This window comes from Salmo salar, chromosome 09, assembly GCF_965601325.2.
Source record: "Salmo salar chromosome 09, fSalSal1, whole genome shotgun sequence".
In the NCBI taxonomy this organism is placed as follows: Eukaryota; Metazoa; Chordata; class Actinopteri; order Salmoniformes; family Salmonidae; genus Salmo; species Salmo salar.
In genome coordinates, this window is record NC_138299.1 from 40,598,253 (window position 1) to 40,620,261 (window position 22,009).

Consider the following 22,009-nt stretch of genomic DNA (forward strand, 5'->3'; position numbering starts at 1 on the left):
TTGGAGTTCCGGAACAACAACAACAAGACATTAAGCGAATACATTTTTTGGACATTTTGTTTTGTATACATCTTAAAGACTAAATAGTTTTCCAAATCAGATTAAAAAAAAAAGAAAAAAAGGGGCTTTTTCTTCATACATTTTGATGTGTATGAAACATTTTCCTAATAAAATAAAGACATTTATGACATACTCACGTTCAATTGTGGAATCAGTATAGTAAAATAATATGTCAAACTTAGAAATTTCAATGGTTGTATGCAATTTGAGGCCAAGATATAGTTTTACATCATTCCAGAATACTTCACTATACAGTGGGGGAAAAAAGTATTTGATCCCCTGCTGATTTTGTACATTTGACCACTTACAAAGAAATGATCAGTCTATAATTTTAATAGCAGGTTTATTTGAACAGTGAGAGACAGAATAACAACAAAAAAATCCTGAAAAACGCATGTCAAAAATGTTATAAAATGATTTGCATTTTAATGAGGGAAATGAGTATTTGACCCCTCTGCAAAACATGACTTAGTACTTAGTGGCAAAACCCTTGTTGGCAATCACAGAGGTCAGACGTTTCTTGTAGTTGGCCACCAGGTTTGCACACATCTCAGGAGGGATTTTGTCCCACTCCTCTTTGCAGATCTTCTCCAAGTCATTAAGGTTTCGAGGCTGACGTTGGGAAACTCGAACCTTCAGCTCCCTCCACAGATCTTCTATGGGATTAAGGTCTGGAGACTGGCTAGGCCACTCCAGGACCTTAATGTGCTTCTTCTTGAGTCACTCCTTTGTTGCCTTGGCCGTGTGTTTTGGGTCATTGTCATACTGGAATACCCATCCACGACCCATTTTCAATGCCCTGGCTGAGGGAAGGAGGTTCTCACCCAAGATTTGACGGTACATGGCCCCGTCCATCGTCACTTTGATGCAGTGAAGTTGTCCTGTCCCCTTAGCAGAAAAACACCCCCAAAGCATAATGTTTCCACCTCCATGTTTGACGGTGGAGATGGTGTTCTTGGGGTCATAGGCGGCATTCCTCCTCCTCCAAACACGGCGAGTTGAGTTGATGTCAAAGAGCTCCATTTTGGTCTCATCTAACCACAACACTTTCACCAATTGTCCTCTGAGTCATTCAGATGTTCATTGGCAAACTTCAGACGGGTATGTATATGTATTCTTGAGCAGGGGGACCTTGCGGGCACTGCAGGATTTCAGTCCTTCACGGCGTAGTGTGTTACTAATTGTTTTCTTGGTGACTATGGTCCCAGCTGCCTTGAGATCATTGACAAGATCCTCCCGTGTAGTTCTGGGCTGATTCCTCACCGTTCTCATGATCATTGCAACTCCACGAGGTGAGATCTTGCATGGAGTCCCAGGCCGAGAGATATTGACAGTTCTTTTGTGTTTCTTCCATTTGTGAATAATCGCACCAAATGTTGTCACCTTCTCACCAAGCTGCTTGGCGATGGTCTTGTAGCCCATTCCAGCCTTGTGTAGGTCTACAATCTTGTCCCTGACATCCTTGGAGAGCTCTTTGGTCTTGGCCATGGTGGAGAGTTTGGAATCTGATTGATTGATTGCTTCTGTGAACAGGTGTCTTTTATACAGGTAACAAGCTGAGATTAGGAGCACTCCCTTTATGAGTGTGCTCCTGTGACAGGTTAAAGTAAATACTCATAGCCTGTCATACATTAAAAAGTATTAGTAAGTTCATAGTATGTGAGGATCTTAAAACATCTAAGGTTAAAAAGATCATGCATTCTGTATTAGTTGATAGAGATTGATAACATTCATATAATTGTGTTAAAAAGTTAAAATCCGTCAAGCGTACAAAGGGTAAGAATTGTAAAAGGAATGTGTAAACGTTATATTGATTACTTTATTTTGTGGTGTTAATTGAAGGGGAAAAGTGTTAATCTGTGATCTACTAAATGCTTTTAATGTATGAGCCTGAGATCGATTGCTCTGGTCTCCACCCAAGTTCGCGGGGAAATCGCGGGTTTTTCCTCATTGCGATAAAGGTTATTGAGGAAACGATACCGTATCACTCTCGCGATTATTTCTCCCCTTTTTCAGGTACGTTAGTGATGATAAAACTGAGTGATTTAAATGTAATAACTCGCTAACATGTCAAGAGTGTTTAAGGTGTGTCTTAGTAACATCTTGAGGAAGTTAGAGTTAAGTTTGCAGAGAGTAATATGAGCCCTGCTCGGTTGCAGCGAAGGCTAGCTTCGTACTGAGAGTAGCTGCCATTTTATGTCGATCGTCAATGAACGTGCGTTGTTAATAAGATATTTTGCGGTGTTGTTTGTATAATGGTTTTTCAAACACTTTATTGACTGTTGATAAATTGAGTTATGGTTTACTGAGTTAAATCTTTGTGCTTGACAGTTACATTGAAATTAGTATATGTTTCAGTGAATTACAGTGTATACTGTTGTGACTTGAATAAGCCTTGTACCCTACAACACTAGCTCTTTCCTGTAGATCTGTTGTTCTGTCAAATGTGTTACTTTTGTAAAGTGATTGCACTAAAGGTTATTGAGGAAACAATACCGTATCACTCTCTCGTGATTATTTCTCCCCTTTTTCAGGGGCGTAACACTCCTAATCTCAGCTCGTTACCTGTATAAAAGACACCTGGGAGCCAGAAATCTTTCTGATTGAGAGGGGGTCAAATACTTATTTCCCCCATTAAAATGCAAATCAATTTATAACATTTTGACATGCGTTTTTCTGGATATTTTTGTTGTTATTCTGTCTCTCACTGTTCAAATAAACCTACCATTAAAAGTATAGACTGATCCTTTCTTTGTCAGTGGGCAAACGTACAAAATCAGCAGGGGATCAAATACTCCCCCCCCACTGTATAAACAATGACAGAATAAGTGTTCAATAGATTCAGTTTCTAGTTGACAAAAACTGCATTCACTGGTAACATCAGGTATATATTTATAAATCAAGCTATTACACAGACAGAATCTATGGATAAGCTTAAAGGAGATCTCCTTTACTTTATTGGTCACCATAAATGTGTGGAATGAGCCAAGCACGGCACCAGTTTACATCAAACGATGAAGCCCAACAAAATATCGCAGAGGGAATAGACTTCCTGTAGAAAATATCCTTTAATAAAATATTGTTGAATTTTGTATCTAGTAGACCAATGCCATTCACCTGGATATCGCTTACAATCAGAGATATTCCAAAATATGCATTTTTCTGAAGTAAAGTTTTTATCCCACTAGGTATAGCTTTAATAAATAAGTGTCATATTCCTTGCTTGAAACCTCAGTTGTATCTTTCCATAAATTCTCTCCATGTAAATAGATTCCCACTAATATTACCTAATTGGCTGACAAGGACAATGTTTTTCGAGAACCATTTTTGGGTAAATAACATCTTGTTTCTATGTAATATCGACCCATTGTTCCATATAAAATATTTATGAGGTGAAAAGTTGTGTTTATACAGCGAAGCCCAGCACATTAAAGCTTGCTTGTGAAAATCTGCCAGTTTCACAGGAAGTTTACCCACAATATATGGACATTGTAGTAAAAAATGAAGCCCTCAGAACTTCTGAAAAATAAAATGAGGTATAATATTCCAGAAACTATGAGGATTTTTTATGTACCTTTTAATCCACTTGACCTTTGATATCTGATTGAAGAGAGTGAAGTCTAAGACATTTTGACCGCCATCACAAACCCTGTTGGTAACATCTCTTTATCTTATGTGGCTTGTTTTTCCATATGAAGTTGTACAAAAGCCTATCTAAGGTAGAGCAAGTGGATTTGGGAATGTCAATAGATGAAAAAAGATAGGATGCACGAGATAGCCCCTCAGCTTTGGATAAAAGCATCCTTCCTTGAAGACTTAAATCCCTCCCTCACCACGAGGATAACATTTTTTTTGACAGATTCAGTTACAGGGTTCAAATTAAGATCATTCACAGCCTTAAGATTTTTGGTGATCTTTACACCGAGGTAGGTTACAGTATCTTTTTCAGAGATGTTACAATCTGCTGAATTGACAGCTCCTTTCAAAACATACATCTCACATTTGGAAAGATTTAATGCCAAACCTGAGATTTTGGAGGACTGCTTCACAATATCCCATGCTAATCTAGCTTGTGACACATTTTTCAAAAAAAGTGTCATCCACCAGTTGGGATATCTTGATCTCTCTGGCCTGGAATGTAATGCCTTCAAATCGACTTTGATGAACTATTGAGCATAAAATTTGAGATACTAACAAAAATAAAAAAGGTGAAATTGGACAACCTTATCGTATTCCTTTGTAAATGTTCAACCTTGAGGATGTTCCATGACAGAGTTTGATACAGCTATTGCCACCATTATACAGAGTTCTAATCGCGTCAACAACAAAAAAACGACCAAATTTAAAATGCTTAAGACAATCAAAGATAAAATTGTGACTTACTGTATCAAATGCTTTCTGAAAATCCCAAAATAGGATAACAGGGAAGTCATCCAATAGATCACAATACTCAACCAAGTCTAACACCAGCCTCAGATTATTAGATATATGGCGCCCTTTCATAAACCCTGATTGACATTCAATCAGATCATTCAAGCAAGACTTTAACCTTTTTGCAAAGATTAAGGCTATAATTTTGTAGTTGTTATTTAGGAGTGTGATTGGACGCCAATTATCAATATTTAAGAGATCCTTGTGTGGTTTAGGTATAACAGTAATAACCCCTTGCTTCAGAGAGGCAGGTAGTTCTCCTTTATAGCCTTAACCTCTATGGGCTAGGTGGGACGCTTGCGTCCCACCTACTCAACAGCCAGTGTAATCCCGTGGCGCGATATTCAAATACCTCAAAAATGCAAAAACTTCAATTTTTCAATCATATGACTATTTTACACCATTTTAAAGACAAGACTCTCGTTAATCTAACCACACTGTCCGATTTCAAAAAGGCTTTTAAAAAGCAAAACATTAGATTATGTCAGCAGAGTACCCAGCCAGAAATAATCAGACACCCATTTTTCAAGCTAGCATATAATGTCACATAAACCCAAACCACAGCTAAATGCAGCACTAACCTTTGATGATCTTCATCAGATGACAACCCTAGGACATTATGTTATACAATACATGCATGTTTTGTTCAATCAAGTTCATATTTATATCAAAAACCAGCTTTTTACATTAGCATGTGACTAGCATTCCCACCGAACACTGCTGGTGAATTTACTAAATTACTCACGATAAACGTTCACAAAAAACATAACAATTATTTTAAGAATTATAGATACAGAACTCCTCTATGCACTCTATGTCCGATTTTAAAATAGCTTTTCGGTGAAAGCACATTTTGCAATATTCTCAGTAGATAGCCCAGCATCACAGGGCTAGCTATTTAGACACCCAGCAAGTTTAGCACTCACCAAAGTCAGATTTACTATAACAAAAATGTTATTACCTTTGCTGTTCTTCATCAGAATGCACTCCCAGGACTTCTACTTCAATAACAAATGTTGGTTTGGTCCCAAATAATCCATTGTTATATCCAAATAGCGGCGTTTTGTTCGTGCGTTCAAGACACTATCCGAAAGGGTAAATAAGGGTGACGAGCATGGCGCATTTCGTGACAAAAAAATTCTAAATATTCCATTACCGTACTTCGAAGCATGTCAACCGCTGTTTAAAATCAATTTTTATGCCAATTTTCTCGTAAAAAAAGCGATAATATTCCGACCGGGAATCTGCGTTTAGGTAAAAAGAGGAAAGAAAATAAAGCACGGGGTCGACTCATGCACGCGCCTAAACCCATAGTACTCTGATCGGCCACTTGCCAAATGCGATAATGTGTTTCAGCCAGAGGCTGCCTCGATATCATTCAGCTTTTTCCCGGGCTCTGAGAGCCTATGGGAGCCGTAGGAAGTGTCACGTTATAGCAAAGATCCTCAGTCTTCAATAAAAAGAGCCAAGATGAACAACAACTTGTCAGACAGGCCACTTCCTGCATGGAATCTTCTCAGGTTTTGGCCTGCCATATGAGTTCTGTTATACTCACAGACACCATTCAAAGTTTTAGAAACTTTAGGGTGTTTTCTATCCAAAGCCAATAATTATATGCATATTCTAGTTACTGGGCAGGAGTAGTAACCAGATTAAATCGGGTACGTTTTTTATCCGGCCGTGTCAATACTGCCCCCTAGCCCTAACAGGTTAAAGGTTTCAAGTGAAAATGGTGCTATTTCTTCAGAGAAGGTTTTGTAAAATTCAGGAGGTTAACCTCTATGGGCTAGGTGGGACGCTAGCGTCCCACCCGTGGTGCACTCCATCAACAGCAGGTGCATTTCAAGAGCGGCAAATTTGAATCCAAATAAATGTCAAAATTCAAATTTTTCAAACATACAACTATTTTACACCCTTTGAAAGATAAACATCTCCTTAATCTAACCACGTTTTACGATTTCAAAAAGGTTTTACGGCGAAAGCATAAATTTAGAGTATGTTAGGACAGTACATTTACAAGAGTTGTGTGTAATGTTTTGTCAATTCAAAGACAGGGTCACCAAAACCATAAAACCAGCTAAAATGATGCACTAACCTTTTACAATCTCCATCAGATGACACTCCTAGGACATTATGTTAGACAATGCATGCATTTTTAGTTCTATCAAGTTCATATTTATATCCAAAAACAGCGTTTTACTATGGCATTGATGTTGAGGAAATCGTTTCCCTCCAATAACCGGCAGTCAAGTCAACACCACAAATTAAATAATTAAAATTAGAAAACATTGGTAAAATATTATATTGTCATTTAAAGAATTATAGATTTACATCTCTTGAACGCAATCAACTTGCCAGATTTAAAAATAACCTTACTGGGAAATCACACTTTGCAATAATCTGAGCACTGCGCCCAGAAAAATACGCGTTGCGATACAGACTAGACGTCATGTTGGGGAGATCTAAAATCGAAAATACTATGTAAATAATCCATTACCTTTGATTCTCTTCATCAGATGTCACTTCCAGGTATCACAGGTCCATAACGAATGTCGTTTTGTTCAAAAAAGCTCATCATTTATGTCCAAAAATCTCCGTCTTGTTAGCACATGATCTAAGCCAGCCGGACTTCTCGTCATGAACGAGGGGAAAAAATATATTTACGTTCGTTCAAACATGTCAAACGTTGTATAGCATAAATCATTAGGGCCTTTTTAAACCAGAACATGAATAATATTCAAGGTGGACGAATGCATACTCTTTTATAACGTATTGGAACGAGGGTACCCAACATGAAATCGCGCGCCAGGTGTCTAATGGGCCATCATCGTTCCATGGCTCTTGTTCGGTCAGATCTCCCTCCAGAAGACTCAAAACACTTTGTAAAGGCTGGTGACATCTAGTGGAAGCAATAGGAAGTGCCAAAATATTCCTCAGCCCCTGTGTTTTTCAATGGGATAGGTTTAAAGGTAATACAACACATTAGGTATCCACTTCCTGTCAGAAAATGTCTCAGGGTTTTGCCTGCCAAATGAGTTCTGTTATACTCACAGACACCATTCAAACAGTTTTAGAAAATTTAGGGTGTTTTCTATCCATATGTAATAAGTATATGCATATTCTAGTTACTGGGTAGGAGTGGTAACCAGATTAAATCGGGTATGTTTTTTATCCAGCCGTGTCAATACTGCCCCCTAGCCCTAACAGGTTTTTAATCCATCACAACCTGGAGATTTATTATTTTTTAACTGAGCAACCCCGTACTGGATGTCCATAATGGATAAATCTTGACAACAAGACCGATTGAATTCTTCACGAACTGAATTGACATTCTCTATAAAATCAAGGAGATCCTTAGAGTCACTCAAATTGTTATCTAAGAAGTAAAGATTCTCAAAAAAACTTAGTGGTAAAGTCTGATAACTCTCTATCCTCAGTGGTAACCCCGAAGTGTGTTGAGTTCCCCTCCTCTTTTCCAAATTAAAAAAGTATCTACTGTTCTTTTCACCTTTTTCAAGCCATTGTTTTATGGATCTTATGAAAGCTCCTCTAGCCTTTTCCTCATACAATGTATCTCGTTGATTCTGTAAATCATTCAATTTAGCTTTCTCATTAAGATCAAGATGCTCAATCTCTGTGACATCCGCAATTGTCTTAGAGTTCAGCTACCTCACATCTCCTTCTTAAAGCAAGCCGTTTTCCATTAGTAATACAGGCTGAGCGAATTTTAAATTTCAGCAGTTCCCAGTATTTCCCATATTCTGCATTAGATGTAGCCAGGGGCGGAAATCCCGGGGGGGGACACGACCCCCCCCATCCTGGGAAAAATATGATTTGTCCCCCCCCAATATATCACTGTAAACATAACTATGTAATTTAAATAATATTAACAATACGCAATGAAAGCAATTTTGCTGATTATAGACACTTAATAGCGCGTTTTTAAGTTTCAAAAGATTGCGACCCCCCCACCCTTTGCCTCACAATGGTTTGATCCACTGCCAGTTCCTTAGTTGGCAAGGTAACAGAGGGGTCGTGTCTACTGCCTGAAAGGCACTCAATGCACGTAACTGACGTGAGGTTCATCCAGTCAATCGCGCCATAGCAATGTTTTGTTTTATGTTGGCAGGGTTCACACACACACTAGCTGAATTTGCAGAGCTAGCGCGCAAATATTAACTATTAAGCTAGCTAGTACCTATTCCATTTAGCGTCGTCAAAGATGGAATCTTTGCTATCGTCAATTTATTCCAAGATCAGCATGCAGATGATGTAAGTTAGTGCTTCAAAGTCCCTGTGATAAGGTTAGCGATAAACTGAAGTCGAAACTGAACATAACTACACTCTCTTCTACCATTGTCTTAAATATATTTAATGGTCTCGTTGCAAAAGCTAAATTGTCGCAAGGGAACATTTCATTTATTTTATTAACCCGGGTAGCAAAGATTATAGCAAACACCACTGAAACGGAATTGGTTCTCGCTAGCTTTGCAAATTCAGCTATTGTTGGAAGCCAGCCAATATGAAACAAACTATTAAAATTACAAAAGGTTGCAGCATATGTTGTGTAAATGGTGAACTCATACAGCTGTCAACTCTTGTCATGTTAATCCGTTTCACATTTGCTAGCTACCTTTTAGATCGAAGCCCAAATAGAATGATAGAAGATAAGATGATAGAAGCCCATCCCCTACTGTAAATAACCTACATACTGTGTGTGTGTAGCCAGCCAGCCAGCCAGGTAGAAAAATGCCAGAAAAATAAAAAAAGACAGACATCAGAGTATTTTTCAGTACACCAATACGCAAAGTAAGAACCCTAGTAGCCTAATATCTCAAAGACTAGTTGATAAAATGTTCATTAGAAAGAAATTCAATTCTAATGGAAATGTTTCACAATGATGTCATTAGGCAGAGCAGGCAACAGATGGCACACAGACAGCAGAGTTGGGGACAGATATGCAGGGACAGACTGGCAGAGACAGGGAGTCTCAGGTAAGTTTGTTGAGTCTTTGTTTGGCAACATTATGAAAGGTTCTCCATTTTTTTTACTTGTAAAATAGGAACATCATTGGAAAATGCCATGGATACCCCCACTCTCAACTTAAACTGGTGACTGAACTAAGATTTGTTAAAGGCAATGGTATTGCTGTTGTGATTAGTTGTGTAGTTTTGGGTACCGGTAGTTAGGAGTATGGCAAACACCTTATTTCTTTGGTTCCTCAATATACATATACCATATTACAATGTAGGCTATGTGTTACAGCACTACTTTTGGTGTCCCCCTCAGGAATTGCTCTTGAGAAAATTTCATGTAATTGTCCCCTCCAAAGTTGATATCAGATTTTCGACCCTGGATGTAGCTAAACTCCAGTAAACAGAAATTAAATTCTTAATCACATTTTTTAAATCATCATGCATTAACAATGAGTTATTTAATTTCCAATAACCACCAGATTATTTCTTACCATCATTACTGCACATTCTTACAGTCAACCATATGACTTTATGATCCATCAGGACTACAGGCAGTATTTTTACCTCTACAGTGTTGGGCTCAAGACTAGAGGTTATCACCCACAAATCAATTCTTGATTGTAAAGAACGATCTCTATTACTCCATGTGTATTGTTTCTCTCCAGGGTTTTTAACTCTCCATATGTCAATTAAGTCCAGGCTTTGGCAGAAATTCACCAACTTGTTCACAACAATGTTAGGCCTATGGGGCAATCTATCAGTCTCATTAGAATAAACCATATTAAAATCTCCACTAACTATAATCTGACTGGATGGATATTTTCTCAGAAGATTTAAGAATTTCTTCAATCTCCTCTAGAAGTAAGTTATTTGGAGGACTAGAACAGTATCCATATACATTACACAACACAAATAATCTGTCCATGTGGTTGATGACCGCTACTAGCCGATGTCCATTGGAGTCCATTTGAGTAAACAAAAATTTCCCTTTGAAATTGGGTGCTAAAATTGCAACCCCAGCTGAATGATTAGTCCCGTGGGCCAAAACAATGACATTGCCCCACTGATTTTTCCAATAATTATAGTCCTCTTTACATGAATGTGTTTCTTGAATGAATACAAAATCTGCGTTGCAGTCTTCACAACAAAAAAGCTTTTGGGGTGCGGGACTATTGTTTGGATTTTCAGAATCAACCTAATGTCCAGAATCCTTTATTTCTTCTCCAATGTATGAGTGCTCAGCTAGCAACTGCCTTGTCCTCCCTTTGCTCTATCGCACATTTTTTTCTTTCATTTCTCAAAGTTTCAGATCAAATTAGCTGTCAACTAAGCGTTGTTCTCTATTGTGTTTACTATAAACCAAGTTCCGTTACATTTCTGTAAATTTGAGAGGGATAAAAGTTAAGGTTACTCGCCGCCATCTTCAGCAACCCCCACCAGTACTTTGGTCATCACACTCCCTCGTCTGATTGGTCGAGTAGGCGGGCCTTCTGACTTTACGGCTGTGGTAACTAGTGACGACCCCGAGAACCGTGGGCATGATACACTAACACAGGATGCCGCTCGCTGAAACGCCACTTCCCAGTCATTTCAATGGAAAGAAAGCTGTGAGAAAGTGGCGGTGAAAAAATAAACTTTTCCCAACTTTATGCAAAACACCAACGGAGACAGCTGGGCGATGACCAATCATATCGAGTGGTTCCCATGATGAATTTGACGCTATGCGAACCAAGGCTGGAGACTTTCTTCAGTAAAGACGCCTGACAGAAATACAAGGATGGAAGCAAATGTTAGTGATTATAACGTCATACCGAATCATGCAGAAAATGTACAGTTGACAGGAATATGTTAATTACACCATATAGTCTTATTAGTCAAATGACACCATACTGAATATTTGTTCCCAGTTGTCTTGAAAGCACCAGAAGACCAACGGACAAAACCGTTATAAAATGTCCACATAATATATTGTAACGACCCTGGGTTTATAAACGCGGATATCGACTGCCGCACGAGCATGCTCCCTGCTGTTTCATTACAATATACACAACATTTCCCCAAATGTTTCAAATGGGAAGCATGTGGGTTTCTAGTAGTTACTAAAGTCAAAATGAGCTATATTGTAATAATTCACGAAAACAAAAATGGGTTTATGGTCTTAATTTAAGGTTAGGCATAAAGTTAGCAGTGTGGTTAAGATTAGGTTTAAAATCAGATTCTACGCAGATCAATGGTAGAAATGGGCGGGGTTTGTGATTTTGTGGCTGTGGTAACTACGCCTGGATTGATCATAGTCCAACAAGTGTACGAACAGCAGTGTTCTAGAATATTGGACCGTTGCTTTTTATACTTGTCGAATTCTCAGCGCAGCTCAAGCGATTTCTTCAACTGTCAACACCTTCAAATGAATAGAGGACGTGTACCTGAGACGCGTTGGTTGGGAATTGTGGGGAGGTGCGTTTTCGGGCTGTAGTGCCCTGCGGATTGTGGTCTCAGAGCCAACTATTGCCGCGTTCACGTGCTAGTCGTTACTCGGAAATGTTCGATTTGCTAACTGGTTGTGCACGCTGCATGTGTATAACTACAACCAGTTAGCAAGTTAGAAATGTCAGTCTCCTAGTTCCGACTAGTATTTCAACGCAGCATGTGACAATGTGACGCTGGGTTATCGCGTCTGTGGACTATGTATGAGTTATGCTTAAAATCTCAGGCATGCGCAGCAGTGAGCCACTGATCGTAATACGCTCTTGTTGGTACAATTTTCCTATTTCCCACCATTTATTTATTTATCCTTTGTTGTTGTCTAGCAAACAACTGTTTATTGTAGTCCACTCTCACATTGTTTTAAATTTAGTTCAGGTTCTAGTTTAATTGTAGGCAAATCTTTATTATAGGCGATATGATGTCTGCTCTCTGTAAGGTCAACTTGAAGAATGTTGGACAACCTTTTACAAGAGACATGTAGTAGGTTAGTAGCCTTTTTCGATGTCATAACTGTGTTTGTAGTTCTCATACACTACACTATGAACACAGATTATTTGGATGAATAACAAAAACTTCACCGCTTCATAAAGGCACACAGAATTTATTTGATTCCTTTCAGGACGTTAACCCCCGCAGAGTATGGTGAAGTTGCCTCTAGACTCTGATCTTGGGTCAGTTTTGCATGTCCCCCACTAATAGTTAAGGTTGGGAAGGGGAACTGATCCTCTATCTGGCTTCCCACAGATACAAACTAGTCCGATGGAGCAGGATTTCTATTACATAATGATCTGGCTGTTCATTATGCAGACAAGTAAATTAGTTTGATACATTGTGACCTTGCACAGCCTGCAGGTAGGTCAAAACATTCGTTGGATTAGTTCTGTTAGGCATCATAATAGATTATGGGCAAATAGCAGTGTTTTATGTAAATGCCCTTAAGAAAAAATATTGCAGTCAGAATGCGTATAACTGCAGTATCCTGCAATTACTGCATCCAATTACCACCAGTGACTGGTTACTGAAGCTTTACTGCAGTTTCAAAAGGGTGATTATCATTTTTAAAACTTGCTCTATTTAACTTCAAAATCCCAAGCAGTGTTGGATATATTTAATCCAGATAAATGAAAATGTTGATTTAAAAAAAGGTTGAATGTTTAACACTTAATTGAGTCAAGTGGAGTGGTTAGTGTTTGTACAAACAGCCCATTGTCATTTAATTGACATTAACCAACCAACGTATCTTAAACCAACAGCAGTGAGCAAACCCTCTCCTTAAACTTTAGCCCCGTGTTTTATATATATATAAAAATGTAACCTTTAACTAGGCAAGTCAATTAAGAACAAATTCTTATTTACAATGATGGCCTACGAAGAGGCAAAAGGCCTGATGCAGCGACGGGGCTGGGATCAAAAATAAACACGTAGGACTGGAACACTGCAATGCTGTTTAAGTTTTTTTCTTCACCCCTTTCTCCCCCCAAACCCTCCCCTAACTCGGGCGACGCTGGGCCAAACCCTCCCCTAACCCCGACGACGCTGGGCCAAACCCTCCCCTAACCCGGGCGACGCTGGGCCAAACCCTCCCCTAACCCGTACGACGCTGGGCCAAACCCTCCCCTAACCCCGACGACGCTGGGCCAAACCCTCCCCTAACTTGGACGACGCTGGGCCAAACCCTCCCCTAACCCGGACGACACTCGGACGACGCTGGGCCAAACCCTCCCCTAACCCGGACGACGCTGGGCCAAACCCTCCCCTAACCCCGACGACGCTGGGCCAAACCCTCCCCTAACCCGGACGACACTCGGACGACGCTGGGCCAAACCCTCCCCTAACCCGGACGACGCTGGGCCAAACCCTCCCCTAACCCGGACGACGCTGGGCCAAACCCTCCCCGGACGACGCTGGGCCAAACCCTCCCCTAACGACGCTGGGCCAAACCCTTCCCTAACGACGCTGGGCCAAAACCTCTCCTAACGACGCTGGGCCAAACCCTCCCCGGACGACGCTGGGCCAAACCCTCCCCGGACGACGCTGGGCCAAACCCTCCCCTGACGACGCCTTGGCCAAACCCTCCCCTGACGACGCTGGGCCAAACCCTTCCCTAACGACGCTGGGCCAAAACCTCTCCTAACGACGCTGGGCCAAACCCTCCCCGGACGACGCTGGGCCAAACCCTCCCCTGACGACGCTGGGCCAAACCCTCCCCTGACGACGCTGGGCCAAACCCTCCCGGACGACGCTGGGCCAAACCCTCCCCGGACGACGCTGGGCCAAACCCTCCCCGGACGACGCTGGGCCAAACCCTCCCCTGACGACGCTGGGCCAAACCCTCCCCTAACGACGCTGGGCCAAACCCTTCCCTAACGACGCTGGGCCAAACCCTCTCCTAACGACGCTGGGCCAAACCCTCCCCTAACGACGCTGGGCCAAACCCTCCCCTAACGACGCTGGGCCAAACCCTCCCCTAACGACGCTGGGCCAAACCCTCCCCTAACGACGCTGGGCCAAACCCTCCCCTAACCCGGACGACGCTGGGCCAAACCCATTTGATCATACTCCCCTTCATGTATCACATACAGGTGCTTTAACAAGGTGTATAGTGCCTTCGGAAACTAGTCAGACCCCTTGACTTTATACTTATGAGGTATTGTAGATTGCTGAGGAAATGTTTTTGTTTAATCCATTTTAGAATAAGGCTGTAACGTAACAAAATTTGTAAAAAGTCAAGGGTTCTGAATACTTTCCGAAGGCACTGTATACACAGTATAACGCAGTACAAGTAAGTGTTACAACTTTCCCTTATGTTGTTTTTCTCCCAGCAGAATCATCGTGTGATGAAGAGTATGACAGTGGTGGTGGTGGGTGGAGGTGTGGTTGGCTTCTCCACAGCTGTGTGCATCGCTGAGGCCCTCCCCTACTGCTCTGTGACCCTCATAGCTGACAGGTTTACCCCAGACACCACCAGTGACGTGGCTGCTGGGATCCTGATTTGCTCACCGTTCCCAGGTGAGGCATGGGCATCTCTTTATCCAGTTCATTAATAGTCATGACTTTTTATTGGTTTCTGACCACTTCATGTGAAATGGCAGACAATAGGATGTTGAACTTTTCACTATATATGCTTTTAGTGTACGAGGACTATGAGTTACTGCATTGTGTGTTAATGGTAAATTCATTATTTCCTAATTTACTTTAAGTAAATTCATCCGAAAATATCATCCCCAGTTGATGTGACTTCTACTCCCTCCATTCCTCCCTCTCTCTCCCTCCCCCCTCTCTCCTCCCCCTCCTTCTCTCCCTCTCTCTCTCCCTTCCCCCTCCCTCCCTCCCTCCATTCCTCTCTCCCTCCCCCCTACATTCCTCTCTCCCTCCCCCCTACATTCCTCTCTCCCTCCCCCCTACATTCCTCTCTCCCTCCCCCTTACATTCCTCTCGCTCCCTCCCTCCATTCCTCTCGCTCCCTCCCCCCTACATTCCTCTCGTTCCCTCCCCCCTTCATTCCTCTCTCCCTCCACCCTCCATTCCTCTCTCCCTCCCTCCCTCCTCCATCCTTCCCTCCCTCCCCCTTACATTCCTATCTCCCTCCCCCCTTACATTCATCCCTCCCTCTCTCCCTCCCCCCTTACATTCCTCTCTCCCGCTCTACATTCCTCTCCCTCACCCCCTACATTCCTCTCTCCCTCCCCCCTACATTCCTCTCTCCCTCCCCCCTACATTCCTCTCTCCCTCCCCCCTTACATTCCTCTCTCCCTCCCCCCTTACATTCCTCTCTCCCTCCCCCCTTACATTCCTCTCTCCCTCACCCCCTACATTCCTCTCTCCCTCCCCCCTACACTCCTCTCTCCCTCCCCCCTTACATTCCTCTCTCCCTCCCCCCCTTACATTCCTCTCTCCCTCCCCCCCTTACATTCCTCTCTCCCTCACCCCCTACATTCCTCTCTCCCTCACCCCCTACATTCCTCTCTCCCTCCCCCCCTTACATTCCTCTCTCCCTCCCCCCTTACATTCTTCTCTCTCTCCCTCCCCCCTTGCATTCCTCTCTCTCTCCTTCCCCCTTACATTCCTCTCTCTCTCCCTCCCCCCTACATTCCTCTCTCCCTCCCCCCTTACATTCCTCTCCCCCCCTACATTCCTCTCTCCCCCCCTACATTCCTCTCTCCCTCCCCCCTTACATTCCTCTCTCCCTCCCCCCTCTACATTCCTCTCCCCCTCCCCTCTCTACATTCCCCTCTCCCTCCCCCCTACATTCCTCTCTCCCTCCCCCCCTACATTCCTCTCTCCCTCCCCCCCTACATTCCTCTCTCCCTCCCCCCTACATTCCTCTCTCCCTCCCCCCTACATTCCTCTCCCTCCCCCCTACATGCCTCTCTCCCTCCCCCCTTACATTCCTCTCTCCCTCCCCCCTACAATCCTCTCTCCCTCCCCCCTACATTCCTCTCCCTCCCCCCCTACATTCCTCTCTCCCTCCCCCCTACATTCCTCTCTCCCTCCCCCTCCCTACATTCCTCTCTCCCTCCCCCTCCCTACATTCCTCTCTCCCTCCCCCTCCCTACATTCCTCTCTCCCTCCCCCTCCCTACATTCCTCTCTCCCTCCCTACATTCCTCTCTCCCCCCTTACATTCCTCTCCCTCCCCCCTTACATTCCTCTCCCTCCCCCCTTACATTCCTCTCTCCCTCCCCCCTTACATGCCTCTCTCCCTCCCCCCTTACATTCCTCTCTCCCTCCCCCCTTACATTCCTCTCTCCCTCCCCCCTTACATTCCTCTCTCCCTCCCCCCTTACATTCCTCTCTCCCTCCCCCCTACATTCCTCTCTCCCTCCACCCTCCATTCCTCTCTCCCTCTCCCCTTACATTCCTCTCTCCCTCCCCCCCTACATGCCTCTCTCCCTCCCCCCTTACATTCCTCTCCCTCCCCCCTTACATTCCTCTCCCTCCCCCCTACATTCCTCTCTCCCTCCACCCTCCATGCCTCTCTCCCTCCCCCCTTACATTCCTCTCTCCCTCCCCCCTTACATTCCTCTCTCCCTCCCCCCCTACATTCCTCTCTCCCTCCCCCCCTACATTCCTCTCTCCCTCCCCCCTTACATTCCTCTCTCCCTCCCCCCTTACATGCCTCTCTCCCTCCCCCCCTACAATCCTCTCTCCCTCCCCCCCTACATTCCTCTCTCCCTCCCCCCTACATTCCTCTCTCCCTCCCCCCCTACATTCCTCTCTCCCTCCCCCCTACATTCCTCTCTCCCTCCCCCCTTACATTCCTCTCTCCCTCCCCCCTACATTCCTCTCTCCCTCCACCCGCCATTCCTCTCTCCTCCCCCCTTACATTCCTCTCTCCCTCCCCCCTTACATTCCTCTCTCCCTCCCCCCCTACATTCCTCTCTCCCTCCCCCCCTACATTCCTCTCTCCCTCCCCCCTTACATTCCTCTCTCCCTCCCCCCTTACATTCCTCTCTCCCTCCCCCCTTACATTCCTCTCTTCCTCCCCCCTTACATTCCTCTCTCCCTCCACCCTTCCATTCCTCTCTCCCTCCCCCCTTACATTCCTCTCTCCCTCCCCCCCTACATTCCTCTCTCCCTCCCCCCCTACATTCCTCTCTCCCGCCCCTTTACATTCCTCTCTCCCTCCCCCCTTACATTCCTCTCTCCCTCCCCCCTTACATTCCTCTCTCCCTCCCCCCCTACAATCCTCTCTCCCTCCCCCCCTACATTCCTCTCTCCCTCCCCCCCTACATTCCTCTCTCCCTCCCCCTCCCTACATGCCTCTCTCCCTCCCCTCCCTACATTCCTCTCTCCCTCCCCCCCTACATTCCTCTCTCCCTCCCCTCCCTACATTCCTCTCGCCCTCCCCCCTCCCTACATACCTCTCTCCCCTCCCCCTCCCTACATTCCTCTCTCCCTCCCCCTCCCTACATTCCTCTCTCCCTCCCCCTCCCTACATTCCTCTCCTCCCTCCCCCTCCCTACATTCCTCTCTCCCCCCCCCCCCCCTACATTCCTCTCTCCCCCCCAGATATCCCTCTGGAACAGCAGCAGAGGTGGTTCAAGGAGACAATTGATCACCTACTGCCTATCGCCCAATCAGAACAGGCATCAGAGGCTGGGGTGTTTCTCAGCTCAGGGTAAGGATCCTCAACCATAAAGGAATGGATGCTATATAGTGCACTACTTTTGACTGGAGCCAGAAGAGAAGTGCACTATAGGGAGTAGGGTGCCATTTCTGAAACACACATTACAGCCAGTTCAATAGTTCTCTGACATTCAGAAGTCCTACTGGTATTGATCATGTGTTTTTTAGATGGCAAATACACAAGGAGCTCCCTGCGGATAAGGTGCCATTCTGGTCTGCATTTGTGCTGGGTTTCCGAATCATGACAGACCGTGAACTGAAACGGTTTCCCGATCACAAGTTTGGCCAGGCGTTCACCACGGTGAAATGTGAATGTTCCAACTACCTGCCATGGATGGAGAAGAGGTTTGGTTTTAGCTTGTTTTACTTCTATATTATAGTCATGTGTTAATCTATTAACGGTTACTGTGTCAAAAACATTGTAACAGCTAGTCTATGTACCTCCTGAATTAAAATATAGATGACGTTTGCTTTTTTCTCTGTTTCAAATCTTTTATGACTGTCTTTAAAAAGTGTTGTTTTAGGTTTAGAAAAGCAGGAGGCCAGGTTGTGAAGCAGAAAGTAAACGACCTCCAGGAACTAAGCAGCCAGGGCTACGACGTCATCGTCAACTGCTCCGGTCTGGGCGCCAAGTCTCTAGTAGGGGACTCTCAGGTCTACCCTGTCAGGGGGCAAGTCCTCAAAGTGTGTATACACACACACACACCTAAGAGAGCTTGTAAATAAGCATTTCATTGTGCTGTATATGACCATAAACATCCATATGATTTGAAGGTCCAGGCCCCCTGGCTCCAACACTTCATCCGGGATGGGGAAGGGCAGTCCTATATCTACCCAGGGATGCACAGCGTGACAGTGGGCGGCACCAGGCAAGTCAAGTTTATTAGAAACATAATTGCATCATGAAATGAGATGCGCTTTACCTGAGGAATACTCTGAAATAAACACATTACTTAATGATAATGTAGAATGGGGGATGCACTAATTACCACAAAACATCACGTTCACTACAAGTTCAGTCTGTATGCTCTCTAGAAGAGAGACAGTTATCTTTTTGTGCTGCTGATTGGCTCTGTAGGCAGGTGGACGACTGGCGCCTGGAGGTGGACCCAGAGGACAGCCAAGACATCCTGGAGCGCTGTAGCAGCCTGGAGCCATCCCTAAGCAGGGCCAGGGTCCTGGGGGTGTCTGTGGGGCTGAGACCCAGTAGGAAGAACGTCCGGGTGGAGAGAGAGATGGTCCTCCTGGGGAGCCGACAGGTACCGGTGGTACATAACTACGGCCATGGGGGCTGGGGGGTCACTCTGAGCTGGGGCACGGCACTGGAAGCACTGGGGCTGGTCAGGAAGTGTCTCCATGAGGTGCGCCCCAGGGCCAGGCTGTGAGCACTACGCAGATACTCTGCCATAGAAATCGTTTCCAAATAACTTTAGGATATAATTACTTGATCTGCACCATTTTGTCACACAATTAGTGATACCTGCTGCCATTGCACATTAATGAAATGAAAGCAAGCGATGCTATTTTGCTTACTTGATAAGATGCTAATTGTTTTATGAATGAAATCTCCACCGTGAAAAGTTATTTGAATTATGTCATCTGAATATTATGGAAGCTACCAAGATGAATGACATTGAATTAATAGACTTTGCCGTTTTAGAGGTGGCAAAACCCCTCAGAGAAGGATATTTCAGACAAGCAATTGATAATGGCTGAGGTAGAATAGTTAAAGGTACAGGGACTTGACATGTCACTAAGTGATAGTAAATATTGTCTTATGTTTCATGTTCAGATGTCTCAGATTTAATCAATTCTAACTTTCCAGAAAAATAAAAATCAAAGACCTTGTTTTTTGTATTGCTTTAATCACACTCAACTTCATACAATATCTTAATAAAACCAATTCTGTAGTCTTCAGTCACAGTATTTCATATACAGTATTAACATAACGTACAGCTTGGCAATGTTCATACTAGTTTAGAATCAAACAGGGTTAAAGGTGAAATATGATAGGAAACCCAGTAAGCTGCAGTAAGATATATTTTTATCTGTGAACCTCCAGCTGGGGCCTGTGGTCTTCGACACATCTGGTACTTCTGAGTCCTACATGAGCATAATACTACCATAGTACTGTATATGTGGTGAGAGCCCATTTATCTTGTCAGAGAAGGGCTCTGTTGTCAGATATCTCCAGTCTTTCCTTCAGGATGGATCCCGACCTGACAGGTGTTGTTTTCCTTCCCACAGCAGACGGAGTCCTGTCGGCTTCAGACTAGGAACGAGTGTCTGCACGGTCAGTCTGAGGTGCAGGGCTGGGTTGGGTTGCTGCTTGTGTAATAACTATATACATCCTCTAAAGAGGTGCTGCCTAAAGACAAGTGTTCAGAGGCACTATCCTAGTCACTTGTCATTGCTGGAGAGTGATGGTACACATGGGTTTGGGTTTGCCAGGGAAGGCTACATCCTCGTGATGGAGGGGATATTGAGGTATGTGCGTGGAAGGTCTTAACCTGGGAATTTCCATGTTCAACTAACATACAGGACAGAACACTACAAGGTGTGTTGAGCAGTGGTTGTGAGGGCGGGTAGGGTCCTTCTGAGTGTCTTAGTAGGTGCGGTAGAGCCTCTTGTGTAGGTTCTCCTTGAACATGGTGGTATGAGCTGGCTCTAGGTCTTCCAGAGTGTGTTCAGTGGTGTGGAGGCTCAGTTCTGAGTGAAGCTCCCCAGGGAGAGGCAAGGCCGCAGCAGCCCCAGGGCTGTGGGACTAGGCCTACCTCCCAGCCACAGCTCCTCACAGCTCCAGCTCCTCAGCAGCAGTGTGGCTATATAGGTGTCTCTGTGATGGCTCTGGCCCTGCTCTGGTCTCAGGTTGTAGCTGGTCATGGGAATTATTAGAGATGGTAAGGTAGAGGCCTGCTTCTCTGATCTGGTCTGTAGGGTAGTTTTGCTGGGGTGAGTCAGGGGGAGGTTGAAGGGGAGGCTGGGGTTCTCTGGTGAAGGGAGGTGACTGGACTCAAAACCTGACGAGGACCTGCTCATGGAAGATGTCTTTTTGCCCCTCCCTCCTGAAACAAACAGGCATTGTTAATGGATTAATATACCGGTCTTTTCAGAGGAGCTGAAATACATGGATGGAAACAGAACTGTAAAAAAAAATCATTTATTGTATTGTGAAAGCTGATGGGAATATAAAGGATGATGTCCAGTAGAGATGACTGGTGAGGGAAATAAGCAGGCAGACCGGTCTAGTAAACCACTGAGTAGTTTATTCCATTCTCGGGCCCTCACTATGACAGTGGCACACCTTCGAACTGTTCAAAGACTGGTTATGTCCCAAATGGCGCCCCATTCCCCAATGTAGTAATGGTGCCCTATTCCCCAATGTAGTAACGGTGCCCCATTCCCCAATGTAGTAACGGTGCCCCATTCCCCAATGTAGTAACGGTGCCCCATTCCCCAATGTAGTAACGGTGCCCCATTCCCCAATGTAGTAACGGCGCCCCATTCCCCAATGTAGTAACGGCGCCCCCCCAATGTAGTAACGGCGCCCCATTCCCCAATGTAGTAACGGCGCCCCATTCCCCAATGTAGTAACGGCGCCCCATTCCCCAATGTAGTAACGGCGCCCCATTCCCCAATGTAGTAACGGCGCCCCATTCCCCAATGTAGTAACGGTGCCCCATTCCCCAATGTAGTAACGGTGCCCTATTCCCCAATGTAGTAACGGCGCCCCATTCCCCAATGTAGTAACGGCGCCCCATTCCCCAATGTAGTAACGGCGCCCCATTCCCCAATGTAGTAACGGCGCCCCATTCCCCAATGTAGTAACGGTGCCCCATTCCCCAATGTAGTAACGGTGCCCCATTCCCCAATGTAGTAACGGTGCCCCATTCCCCAATGTAGTAACGGTGCCCCATTCCCCAATGTAGT

At 44.4% G+C, this 22,009-nt stretch overlaps 2 protein-coding genes across 9 annotated transcripts in view; one reads left to right on the top strand and one right to left on the bottom strand.

Moving 5' to 3' along the window:
- The first annotated feature begins 1,984 nt into the window (after positions 1-1,984).
- On the top strand, positions 1,985-19,927 carry LOC106611320 (D-aspartate oxidase). Of its 3 annotated transcripts, XM_082955780.1 has the most exons (8): positions 11,711-11,921; positions 12,362-12,435; positions 14,777-14,960; positions 17,963-18,071; positions 18,248-18,424; positions 18,604-18,763; positions 18,854-18,952; positions 19,162-19,927. In XM_082955780.1, exons 3-8 carry the CDS (start codon positions 14,789-14,791, stop codon positions 19,462-19,464), a joined length of 1,020 nt encoding a protein of 339 aa, XP_082811906.1. In that variant the 5' UTR covers positions 11,711-11,921; positions 12,362-12,435; positions 14,777-14,788; the 3' UTR covers positions 19,465-19,927. The 3 variants fall into 3 exon arrangements, with proteins under 3 accessions (XP_082811907.1, XP_082811906.1, XP_082811905.1); XM_082955781.1 differs by lacking the exons at positions 11,711-11,921; positions 12,362-12,435 and adding an exon at positions 1,985-2,076; XM_082955779.1 differs by lacking the exon at positions 12,362-12,435 and having other exon boundaries at positions 11,716-11,921.
- Positions 19,925-22,009, bottom strand: part of LOC106611319 (SAM and SH3 domain containing 1b) — a 116,558-nt gene continuing 114,473 nt past the window's right edge. For all 6 annotated transcript variants that reach the window (XM_082955776.1, XM_082955774.1, XM_082955775.1 and 3 more), the window contains one exon: positions 19,925-21,144. In XM_082955776.1, the coding sequence (XP_082811902.1) occupies positions 20,783-21,144 (362 nt within the window). In that variant the 3' untranslated portion in view covers positions 19,925-20,782. The remainder of the gene's footprint in view (positions 21,145-22,009) is intronic.